At 41.5% G+C, this 12,624-nt stretch overlaps 2 protein-coding genes across 2 annotated transcripts; both read right to left on the bottom strand.

The window, feature by feature from the left end:
- Positions 1–364: 364 nt before the first annotated feature.
- Positions 365–5,602, bottom strand: LOC138619864 (uncharacterized). Its single transcript, XM_069696674.1, has 15 exons — positions 5,150–5,602; positions 4,983–5,030; positions 4,815–4,888; positions 4,145–4,231; positions 4,006–4,043; positions 3,772–3,908; positions 2,172–2,283; positions 2,022–2,080; positions 1,878–1,925; positions 1,308–1,375; positions 1,187–1,227; positions 972–1,008; positions 793–827; positions 522–655; positions 365–424 (listed from the first exon to the last, which is right to left on the bottom strand). Exons 1-14 carry the CDS (start codon positions 5,208–5,210, stop codon positions 523–525), a joined length of 978 nt encoding a protein of 325 aa, XP_069552775.1. The 5' UTR covers positions 5,211–5,602; the 3' UTR covers positions 365–424; position 522.
- A 2,061-nt stretch (positions 5,603–7,663) lies between these two features.
- Positions 7,664–12,320, bottom strand: LOC138619636 (uncharacterized). The gene is made up of 4 exons (XM_069696261.1): positions 11,856–12,320; positions 9,589–9,686; positions 9,084–9,403; positions 7,664–8,008 (listed from the first exon to the last, which is right to left on the bottom strand). The coding sequence occupies exons 2-4, from the start codon at positions 9,680–9,682 to the stop codon at positions 7,709–7,711; spliced, it is 714 nt and encodes a 237-aa protein (XP_069552362.1). The 5' UTR covers positions 9,683–9,686; positions 11,856–12,320; the 3' UTR covers positions 7,664–7,708.
- Between the last annotated feature and the right edge of the window lie 304 nt (positions 12,321–12,624).

Here is a 12,624-nt window from a genome sequence, read left to right as displayed (position 1 = left end):
CAAAGGTCAATTCCTATTACATGAAGTCATTAATTTGCTTTCATAACTCATGCCTCGTTAAAAGTTATTAGCAGGAACTTTCATTTTTATTCAGTAGGATATTTAATTGTTATGCCCCGAAATGTTTTTCAACTAATTTTGCCTGATGAACATAAAACAAAATCACATCAGGATACAACATTTTAGGAACGAGTTTTAATACGATGCTGTCTGACTGAAACTCAAAATATAAAATCTATCTATCCACCAAAGATCTGTAGATTGTTCTGAAGCTAAAATCACAATAATGTTTTATAGATTTGTTACCATTTTAACAGGGTGGGGTCGGGTTGGCAAACATCTGCGGCCAGCAGGTCACTGGCAACCCAGGTCAGGTTAGACGCCAACAGAGCACCGACAGACAAACCAGAAGGACCGCACACCGCTGAGTAAAACACAGACCACTGTCAGCAACAAGAGGAAATGTGCATCTTATGTATAATAGGTTTCATAGTAAGAAAAAAGTATACATAAACATGTACACTAACTCATGCGAGTAAGTCGGTCTTCAGTTTTGCCAAGATTTTTCTTCTTAATGATCTGTTGCAGAAGTTTATTCAGGCAGCAACCGTTGACGGGTGCAGACATCTCTATCGTCACCATGCAGCTGCACAACCTGAAAACCAGCAAATCTTCTGTAATACTGCATCTGACCACCAGCGATCGCCGTTTAATCAGCGCCGTGAAAATAGATATTTTCAGAGGTCTTTCCTCTATGTGCACATAAAAGGCAAAAGGAAGAAGCATGTGTACCCCTTTGGTGTCCCGTGACATTCCAGATAAATACCCTGGACAAGGGAAATCATTTTTTTAAAACATGATTTACAGTTCTTATATGAACACAATTAACTAATCCATTGAAGGACAATAACAGGGATCACTTTACACATTTATAATTTTGGAGTCAAACTTTAATCTGCGGTGACGTTTACCTGGTAGTCCTTTAAAATCTCAGAATAGCCGTTGCATCTGGAAACAAAGAATTGTTTATAGGTGGGAGTTATTTGCAGCAAAACACTTGAAACTTACTTGATGCTGCAACCAATCAGATTTAACATTCATCAGGTCTATTCATGTTGCCAGTTCGGACACCGGTACAACACGCATTACATGTACCACCAGTAATTCAAAGTGGATAAAGACTTACTCTGAGTCTGGGTCATGCTCGTCGGCTGCATTAGGCATTAACTGTCAAATCAGGTTAGAAAGTCAGTGCGTGGGATACATACAATAGGAAGTATAGTTCAATTGTAGTATGCCGTACCTACCAAGGTTTGTAAGAAATTGTTTTCGATATTTTTACATTGCGCATTGATTCTCATGGCATAAAACTGGCCTGAGAGAAAGAAGAAAAGAAATAGGATGTCAGGGGCAAAGTCTGAGACAAATAAATAACATTATTCACTTTCTTGTGGAGTTTTAGATGAGGAGATTGATACTATTCTCATGTCTGTCTGTTAAATATGAAGCTACGGGCAAAAGACGGTTATCTTAAGGTTAGCAGAAAGACTAAAAACAAGTGGAAACAGCTACGCTGGCTTCGTACAAAGGTAATAAAATTTTAAAAAAAAAAAAAAAAAAAAAGAATTTACTGATTAACAAGTTGCATCAGTATACAAACCAGAGAGGAAAAATGACAGGTTGTTGTTTTACAGTGCTGCCTCTGTTCTTTAGGCTGCAGCTTCATATTTAATGTACAGACATGAGAGTGGTAGCAATCTTTTTATCTAACATGTTGAAAGGAAGATCAAAAAGTACTTATTCCAAAAATGTCAATTTGTCCTTTAAAGTTTGTATCACATCACAACATTAAGGGTGTTTTTTTTTCTTCTCCTTACTCGTAGAGTTACAGAAAGCCGAGCAGTCACAGAAGCGAGGCGCTCCCCCTGCAGCGCAGACAAAAAAAACCGCGGTTAGATCAGCAGAAGCCACAGTGAGCATGTGCTGAACATGAGAAGTGCGTCGGTGTTTCCGAGACTCACCGCTGCAGGAGTGGTTCCCCGTTTGAGGAGACGGGTCGGGGTTGGGCTTTAAGACGGAGCTGCAGAATAAACACGGATGAGATGCAGAGTGCAGATCCGCACAGGGTACATAAAAAAACTAACCAAAAAACAAACAAAGCTGTTGCTCACCACAGGAGACTGGAGGGATTTTTTGACTGACAGTAATCATCCAGGGAAGACAAGGACGTGTATCTCACAATGCCGCCACCAGAGGGCTCCACGTGGCGACACAGGTTTCGACCTGGTGTGGACAAAATCAGATGAGCAGCTGTGTGCTTTCACTCTGCTGAAGTTCGTTTGGCTTTTATTATTTATTATGCAAGACAGACCTGAACAACAAATAACACAAACACAAAATCACATCGGTAAAATTCTTTCCCTGCCAAACAACCGTCACACACACAAACATCCACGCGAACCAAATCAGTCCCGAGATATCATGAGAATTAAAAACCTTTAAAGAAGAATAACTGATTCTATGTTGTGACGTGCACGGCAGCAGAAATCATTCTGTCCCGCTCACAGTAGGTATGAGGAACTGTTACAGCCGGTGTGTCTCCTGTGATCTGATGTCATGGTAATTACAATTCCACCACGCTTGTTAAATATCTTTGATGACAAAGCCTTACTAATGAAGATATTAGTGATATTCATCCTGTAACTCACAGCGGAGATGTGTGTGACAGCTGCCTGCACTGTGAGGATCCAAATAATGTTTTCAGTTTTTTTTTTTAAAGGAGAAACCAGTAGAGTGCAAATATTTGGGGAAAAATGTCCTGCCAGTTTTCTGCTTAAAAATGATTGACGTTACTTGTACTTGCGTCTTTATGACTGACTTTCTCTGTTGCCTTTTGACACGTCGAATGCTATTTCGATGGAACTCGAGGTTACTCACACTTTGTACAATATATATGTGCGTGTGTGTTTCTTCCTCCTGGTGTTTTGCATGTGTATATATATATATAGAGGCGTATCTCCTTTTGCATATGCATGCCCCACTTAATCGAAGCATTGGTGGAGTTTGCACGACTGCAAATTTTTTCACGTGTGTTTACAGTTATTTTATCATGTGTGGATGACTTTGAGGGCGTGTTTAAAGCCACAATCCGTGATCAAAAGGCTCTATAAAGTTAGGTTAGGTAGTTACTTTATTAATCCCCAAGGGGACATTTTTTTAATACAACTGATTGCATGCTTCTCCCATTTCATGATGCAGTTTAAAATTTGTTTACACCACCAATTGCAAATGAAGGCTTATATGTCCATAATCATCACTTGAGAAATACACAGACTGCTCTTTGTTTTGTTCAGCCCTACAGAAAAAAAACGGGAGTTCCCCTTGTTTTCCACATGTATGATGCACGTTGACCACATGTTGCAACATATGATAACCTTGGGGAAAGTATGCGGAAAAGTTTTTACACGGGGTTCAACATGGGCTGGAAACACTACACCATTTAATTGTTCCAAAACCGCATGTTTGACATGCACACAGTGGCGTGTGTGTTTGTGGTCACGTATGATCACGTGGGTTTTCTGCGCGTGTGAAATTCGGGTGATTTTTCTATCAGGGCAGCACGCAAAGATCTTTAAACACATACGGGGTTACACCCGACAGCCATAAACATAAAACAGGACTAATTCTGTCTTTGAACATTATAATTTGCGCGCGCGTGTGTCTCTGAATAAAACACACAGCGTTTGAACGGACGGACTGATGAGCGCTCACCGACTCTCTCCACCTCTCCGACGATTCCCGCTCCGATTCGGCCCCCGGCCTGCTGCAGTGCAGAGGCTGCGGCGCGCCGCAGTTCATGCGTCGAGACGGCGCGGCTGAGCAGCAGCAGCACGTCGCAGGTGGTTCGGCTGGAGACCAACAAAACAAGTGTTCACGCTCTTATGAGGACGCACAACCTGACGTACGTGTAGCAGTCACGCGAAACATCTGCTGGCATGCCGGTACCTTATGTTTATTTTTGCACCGCAGGACACCTCGACTACCTGCAAAAAGAGAGAGAGAGAGAGAGAGAGAGAGAGAGTTACAACAACACGGTTCGCCTTGTGGGAGAAATTTGATGCACGTATGTGGAAAACTGATTGACCTGAAGTTGTCTGTCATCCTGACAGAAATCTTTCATGTTTGCGAGTCCTTCTGCAGCACCACCGCTGCAACCGAACGCTTTTGACACCTGAGTGAAAGACAGAAGCAGACAGGTGCTGATGCTGCGAGGGAGGTGATGAAAGACTGGATAGTTTGCATTGTATTTACATATTTTTTTTTTTTGCTGATGCTTTTAACCAAATTTCCCTTTAAATATTTGTGCCGTTGCCGTGACACTATTTCTCGTGAACATACTAAATGGGAAAACCCCGAGTCAGCAAAGACTCTCCTTTTTTTTTTCTTTTCTTTTTTTTTTCCGGTTTGGGTCAGACGAGGTTGAACTTCCTTCGTTGTCCCAGAGGTCGGGAATTGAATGTCAAGTATCCCTAAGAATATTAAGTAGAAATATTTTTCTTAAAGAAAAGGCGGGACTGATGGAAATTGAGAAAGCGCGGGGACTGAAAAAGGTAAATAAAAGGCCGATGAACGAGTTGGCAGTCAAAATGATTTTCTAAGTGCGTCACATTGGAACGTGCTGCACTTACAAACTTAATCCCGTGCCGGCGGGACTCGTTTGTGACAATGTGACATTTAAAGCAATTAAGTACTCAAACGCAGACTGAGAGACGCAACCTGAGAATGCAGTCGAGGAGGAAAGTTTTCGCTCTCACCAGATCGTTGACGTCTTGTTCGGTCTTCTCGCCCCCGCTGGCCTCGACGCTCAGGAGCATCCAAAAGTAAGCACCTGCAGAGAAAAACCAAAAACAAAAGCTGCGTAAGCCCACAAATATGTCTGAATAAAAACACTGTAAAAACAACAAAAGGGGAATACTTCTTACTTTTATTGGAACAGAGTTGGCTGGTGTCACAGTTCACGAGTGAAGATCCTATATGAAGAGAGATTCATTTGAAGTTGTATCACTTACCGACATTAGAAACACAAGACCCAGTGTGTCATTACACACCCACACAAACATGTACGAAATGTGTTTGTATGTAGACGAACCCGATGTGAGCGATCCTCCAGATACGCTTTGTTCGGCAGGCGGAGTGATGATTGGAGACATTCGGGGGACTGCTGTGATCTCATTGCCTGGTTTGACTTCAGTGATCTCGTTGCCTGGCCACACAGGTGAAGTGGCTTAATGGATATAATTAAAATGTCAGTGGCTAGATCTTAATTAGTACTCAAGTGTACTTTCAAAGACATCATTTGTTTACCTAACAATCACAAAAGATTACGTGTCATGTTTGTTTTGTGGTTGTTGTTTTTTTTTAATCTGTCCTAATAACTTTGAGATCTTAAAGGAAGTGTGATCATTGTAGTGTGTGATCATTTCAAGTTTGGATTTGGAAAATATCACAAACTCTCAAATATGCAAACAACATTAACGGCGTCAATTCAAATCTTCTGGTTCATCTGAGTTCGCGTTCCGTGCAATTTCTTTTTGTGTGTGTGTGTGTGTGTGTGTGTGTGTGTGTGTGTGTGTGTGTGTGTGTGTGTGTGTGTGTGTGTGTGTGTGTGTGTGTGTGTGTGTGTGTGTGTGTGTGTGTGTGTTTCAAGTGAGTTTACTTTTGCCTCCAAATAAATTGTTTCAGATAATCTGGCAAAATTGTTGTCTTGATTACGACCTGCTGAATACTCTGATGGTTCATCTATTTTGCACCATTCGACCTTGATTTGGTGACTATGATGTTGTCTTAAAGATCAGAAATAAGAGATAGGGCCATATCTATATGATATTTAAATTTCTGCTGCTTTTATTTACTGAAATTAGAAGAAATATTATAACCACCCAAACTGATCAACATTACAAAAATTCAAATTGCTACTTTTTACTAATTGCAGCCATTATAATGTTACTTTAATTGACAAAAATCTTCTGACATGATGGTGTTTTTCATATCTGACCAAAATGACGGACTACATTGCAAAAATTAAACCTAAATTATAATTTTTGCTTGCTTTTTTTTGACATTTACTGCCGTTATGATGTTACTGTATTTCATCCAAATGAACCGTGTTTGACAGAAATGAAATTTACCGACATGACTCAACCTGTAGTATTTCATTAAAATTAATTCTTCTCATCATTCAGAGTCTGACAGGCGGTTCTGCCCATAAAAGCTCTCATTCACAGGAAGTGGCTTCATTTATAAAAGTGGCAACAGCACTTTGCAAAAAAAAAAAAAAAAAAAAAACAGATGCTGACAGCCACGGCTGAAAAGAGAAAGATTTAACATCACGTGCCGAAACTTCATCGACAGAACCAACCGACATGAATGTCCCGAAACGTGGGAAGAATGATGTGAAGTAATAATCAAGACAGGGCACTTTTAAGATGGTATTTCACTGGATATTAACCGGGGTCATGCTTACCAGGTGGAGGCGAGAATAACCGTTGAAATCGAGACCAAATCGCTGAAACAATTACAAAATACAAAATACAAATACACACAGCATGCACGTGAGTAGGTATACACACCCCGTGCTTTGCCCATCGACATACCAGCCATACGTCTGAATTGTTTGTGGCCTACGGGACACATAAAAACATGCAGCATTCAACGTCCGACGTGCTCTGAGAACGTGCAGCGCTTCAGGATACAGACGAGAGTTGGAGACGAAGATGGACGAGGGTCACGTTGTGCCTGCACTGTCACTGCTTTAAGACAAATTAAAGTGGCGGCCTTAGGAAATGTCCTGAAAGCGTATCATTTGGAAAAGAGTCAATCTTAAAACTTCAGAAGAAATTGAAATATTTTGGAATATGGCCGGATGAAAAATAATCTTTTGATATTCCCTTTGACCCTTTAAAGAATCGAAACAAAAGTCAACTTAAGGTTTAGTCTTGGTTTTAAGAAATTAATTCCCTCTGCAGCAACAAACAAAAAATCTCTTACAGTGCTCATTGCTTGCTGTTTTATATGATTGTAATTCTCTGAATATGCAGGCATCGAATATAATAATATATGTCAAAGACTTGGTTGTCATCCACCCCTGCGCTTTATTAATGTATGACTGGATAGACCGGGTTTTTTTTTTAGCTCACAATTTGATAAAACTGCATTTTTGTGCTGTGCACTATGGGCTTGTATTAATTTACCAGATAAATTTCCTCCAGCGATGCTGCTGTCATATCAGGCATTAAAGCATCACAAAGAAAATATGATTTTTAAAGAATATAAGAGTTTGAAATCGTCAACCTTCATGTATCATGTCTCTTAGGTCCTGACTGTTGTGTGTTCTGTTTTTTTTGTAACTGTAATACCTTTTTCATTCCACCATTAAAGGTTATTTTATAATAGGAATAAAAGTGAAAGAGCAGGCTGTACGGACCAGTAAGGTAATACAGGATGATTTGCATGCTGAGTAACTTCCATAAAACATAGTGCAAACATGCTGTTCTATGTTTTAGCTCAAAAAAAATTATATCCCGTTAACATTCACGATTGACGAGAAACAGCAGAAAAACACGAGCCCGCATTCTGTTATGAACGCAGTCAATAATGAGTTCAGAAGGTGACTCATGCATAAAGACCCCCGCTGGAAAATAAATAATATCTACAAGTTACGGTAGAGGTTTGGTGTCTTCGCGTCAGTTTCACCGCACAGAAGGTGGGGGTCGCTCTGGCTCGCCGCGGGACTGGTCACCCAGGACTGGGCGTTCCAGCCGATCACGGTGCCGTCCTCGCAGAGCCCGTGATGGCCCAGGTCGGCCCACATGCGGAACAAGTAGAGCTCCACCCGTCCGAGCCGGGCTCCCGGGCGTCGGCCTCTGCGGTGACAGCCGAGCCACAGGGAGCCGGAGGTGGGGATGGCCTGAGCGATGACCGTCCTCTCCGCCACCGTTTGCCCGTTAACCTGGAACGTTCGACACAGTTTAGAGTCGCATCGCCGATGACGAGAGCGTTAATGAAGTCAAAGCTCCGTCTACACTGTCGCCAAACCTCATTACAGTAACTTCCATTATTATTCATATTTATGCTCTTCTTTCATCTTTCGGCTCAGATCTGAAATATGGCGAAGGTGCCCGACAGTAACAAACTCCAGCCACACGGCCGTAACCGGGCGGATTTTAAAGAAACTTCTGGGTCAGCCAAAGTTCTTTAGAAGAGAAAATGAAAGCAAAAGGTTCAATTATTACCAAAAACTTTTTTTTTTTTTTTTTTTTTTTAAAACAACTTCCAACTTGATTTAAAATAATGCCCAAAATAGGCAGTAATGAGACCCAAGTTGTAACAATCAGGAGGTTTCCTATCATTGGCTCTGCTAGTTTAATGTCCCACATTTTTTTTTTTTTTTTTTTTGCATTTATAGCCAACAGTTGTCTATTTTTTTTGCTCTGCATGGTTTTGTCAGAATCAGAATCAGAATCCTCTTTATTGGCCACGTATGTTAACACATACAAGGAATTTTGACTCCGGTTGTACGTTGTCTCTCAGCGTGCTGTGAAAGTCAAAAGGCTCACTCAGCTTAACTCGACCCGCTTCAGTGTGCTCGCCTAAACAGTATCTGCTCCAGGATTCATTGTTTAGGTTTTCATTCCAAACTCCACCGACGGTATGTGCTATTTCTACAGGACAAGTTGAGACAAGCTTAAGTACACAAACTGTTTCTATTTTTGCGACACTGTCGGGCTTCGTTTTGTGCCCACGTGACATAATCAGTGTTGATTATCATGATCATTTTCAACGTTACTAACTTTATTTCAATAATGGGTTTTTTCAGCGCAGGACCTGGTGTATTCATGGAGTATATTCCAAGCATTATGTATTTATTGTGTATATAGATTGTGTGTGTGTATTTATTTATCTTATTTTATTGTATATGTATTTGTAATTATTTCTTATTGTGTAATTCCCCCACTGTGGGATCAATAAAGTCTCATCTTGTCATATTCATAGCGTAGTATCCTGTTATAAACTGGAGACATTACCTCCAGGCTAAACGTGTTGCCCGGCACGTCCATCCTCAGACACACCCTGTGCCAGCGATTTGGGGACAGCCGGAGGGGAAATCGGTGCCGGACCCGCAGCAGCCACCCGTAGATGGCCTCGTCGTCTCCCTCCAGACCCAACTCGGGCTTCGGCGTGTGGACCGAGCTGTAAGAGAAGGCCACCCAGGCTCCGGGGACGACCACGCGGACGTCCACGCACACCGTCATCTGAAAGAGCAACGGTATGGCGGTATGCAGGGTCCAGTGGTCCTTGCAGCTGTTCAACACCGCCTTGGTGTCTGCCAAGAAATTGCCGAGTGCTGGAGTGGGTGAAAGAAATAGAGATTTGAAAGTTTGAATGGCACCTCAGAGTCTCATTGGGGTTGGCAGCATCTCTTCAGGAGAAAAAAAAAAAAAAAAAAAAATCCTATTTACATAAATTCAAATCAGAATTCATGTTATTATTTCCTTTTTGTGGATGTTTTGTATTTTTAATTACTTTTACCTGCGGGCGGAACAGCTGCCTGCAGCAAACACCAGACGACCAGATAAACATGAGATTTCCATGTCTGCCGTCCTCCAAAGCAAAGGCGATACATCCTCCTGGAAACAGGAGGTTTACATCAGACGATTGTCCCACATGCCTTCATTTTGGATTGTTTGCCTTTTCACCTCAACTGTCATGCTGTCACGAATATTCAAATTGACTTTCAAGTTGGGTTTTTTTGCAGCTGGATTTGCGTGCTTTCAAGCTTCCTCTTCCCATATTTCTGTAACACCAAGCCGCTGCCGTGCAATCTGTTTTTCTGGAAGTGGATATGATGACAGTGTCGCATTGTTTCAGCTGTGGGATTACACAGTTTCTTCTTTGTAACTTGTAAACCAATCCACCGTGTCCATCCCTGCCCCGCAGTCAATCCTTCAGAGCAGACAAAGGCACGTTTTGGCTTACACACCTTTAGAAGACGCTGGTTATTGTTATCAGTCTTTAGGTTGTTGATAGACTTCAGTTCACGCCTGTAAAACTGAGATAGTACAGTACTTTTACAAATTCAAAAACATAATGCAAGAAATGCAAAGGACATAATAACAGAGGGAAAAGATGATGCCTTTGGGAGAATCAACATTTTTCTCAGATATGTCATTAAATGAAAAAAAAAAAAAAAAAAAAAACTTTATACAACTAAAATTGCAATATTTGAATGTATCATCCAATGAAACATAAATGCAGCCTTGGCCATTTCTCAAAATGTCAGCAAATTTGACTCGAGAAAAAAAAGTGACAATTTCAGTCGTGACTCGGTGGTCTGCCGCAGCATTAGTTGTTTCACAACCTTTTCTAAAATGACGTGAATTTAAGTGGCCAGTCATTTCGTTCTCAAAGGCAGAATTCAGGTGACACTGGGAGTCATTTGGCGTGGGGAGGAGGTCGGGGTGGACGGATGGGTTCAACAAAACAACTTTGACCTTTCCTACTTTAAACGCTCCAACATGGCTTTTAAACCACCGTCACTTCATTGAAACCACGACGACATAAGTGGCGTGCTCTCAACAAGGTCCTATTCTAACACAGACCTTTCCTGAAACATAACCAAGTTGTATTTTATTTATCAGTGGTATATTTTTGCCTTGCCAGTGCACCCCTGGATTAAAGGCTAGAGTCAAACGACCACAATGGTTGTTTAGTTTCCAGGACTAATCGCCAGGTTTTTGCTTTGTCTTGCACATATAGGAACATTAGGCCCAACTGCAATGTCGATCTGAATCACACAACAACAACAACAACAACAAAAAACTGCTTTGCATCGTAACCAATATTTTGAACAATGATGTATTTTGTAGTCATTTCGATTGAGAAGAAAAAAAAAAAAAAGTCAAATATAAACCCCATTTTTGAAGTTGTTGGCATATATATCGAGACAAAACCTTTTCCCAGTAAATTATTCTGAAATAAAACTTCACACACGTATACTCGTTTATCCTCCAGCAGTCTTTCCAAATATTATCCTTTCAAATCTCGGACGTCCTCCTTTTACCTTCTACCTCAGCTCTACAAATGAATCAGCACTTAAGCAGTTTCTTACCATTCGCGTACACTCACACGCACCTGTTGCTTTGTCTTGATTGTGCTGTAATTCAGGGAGTGTCTGCAAACGGAATCCGATTCAAATGTGTTGATCTCCAAGATTCGCCGGATGAATGAGGATCAATCGATCGAATTATACGCGCAGACGCAGCACAGATAAAACCCTACTCTTCATTTTTATATATATATATAAATTAATGTTTAATAATCCCCCCCCAAAAAAATGTTTACATGATTTTTCACTCCACCAGTGTTTTGCTCCGAGACTTATCCGAACACATTTTTCCACAACACGAGTTCATTTGTGACGTTGAAGTCAACACCTCAGCTGTCTGAAAGCTGTCTATCTATTGTTTATGAATATGTTAATGTGTCGTGTCAGGAAAACAAGCAGTACTTGTTAAAAGCTCGAGGCTCCACAGAAGCTGCTATTGTCTTACTTTCCCGCAAGCCTGGCTTCCTTTGAAGTCCAAATACTGCGCAGGTGGATTTTTTTTTTTTTCTTTTCCCCCCCGTGACTCATTCTTCTTCTTCATTTTTGTCTTGTCTTTCAAAATGTTGAAATTATAGAGCTGTACTTTTGATATTGTGTGTAATCAATCACCATAACAGGACACGTGACAGAGGAAATATTCAAATTACTGACGTTTCTTATCGTATTTGAAAGAAAACTTTCGCTGACTTACCTGATGCTCCTGAAAAGCAGCTGTCTTTTTTTTCTTTTTTTTTTACTGGTGTGCGTGAATGTACTTCTGTGTGGGTCCTATGGAGGAGGACTTGTCCTATGGAGGAGGACTTGTCCTCTTCACTCTGGTCTGCACGTGTCTCTCCATCATACCTGTACTCCCGTTCGTCCGTCGAAGTCCGACGGCTGCCGCTTGTTTACGTCTCTCTCGGGTCAGGTCTCCTCTCTCTCCTGTCTCAGCTGTCCTCAGTTGCTCCCCGTCGGTCCTCCGGTCTCCAGCATCGTCTGCAGCGACAGGTGGCCCGGAGTTTGCGTGTCACGGCGGTGCGTGCGCCGAGGTGCATTCAGGAAATCAGAAATTCTGAAATGCGGGGTCAGCCTGCAGGACACAGTAGACAAAATAATGACACACCCCTCACAGAGGAGGAGGAAGAGACATATGCAGAGATAATAAACAAATCTGGCAAGGACTGCATGGATTTGAATGTTCTTTCTATCTATCTGTCTGTCTATCTTTCTATCTATCTATCTATCTATCTGTCTGTCTGTCTGTCTATCTGTCTGTCTGTCTGTCTGTCTGTCTATCTGTCTGTCTGTCTGTCTATCTATCTATCTGTCTGTCTGTCTGTCTATATCTGTTTTATCCATCTCTGCGGGACTGAACAGTAACAGCTGGCAATACAGGATGCAGGGCCAGACAGTTCCTGGACAAAGTATTAGCCTTTATTGTTTATTGTGTGTGTGTGTGTGTGTGTGTGTGTGTGTGTGTG

This window comes from Brachyistius frenatus, unplaced genomic scaffold (genome assembly GCF_029030835.1).
Source record: "Brachyistius frenatus isolate BFR_SWC_R1_liver_20210118 unplaced genomic scaffold, ASM2903083v1 Contig_21, whole genome shotgun sequence".
NCBI classification, from domain to species: domain Eukaryota; kingdom Metazoa; phylum Chordata; class Actinopteri; family Embiotocidae; genus Brachyistius; species Brachyistius frenatus.
This window is presented reverse-complemented; position numbering and strand designations above follow the sequence as displayed.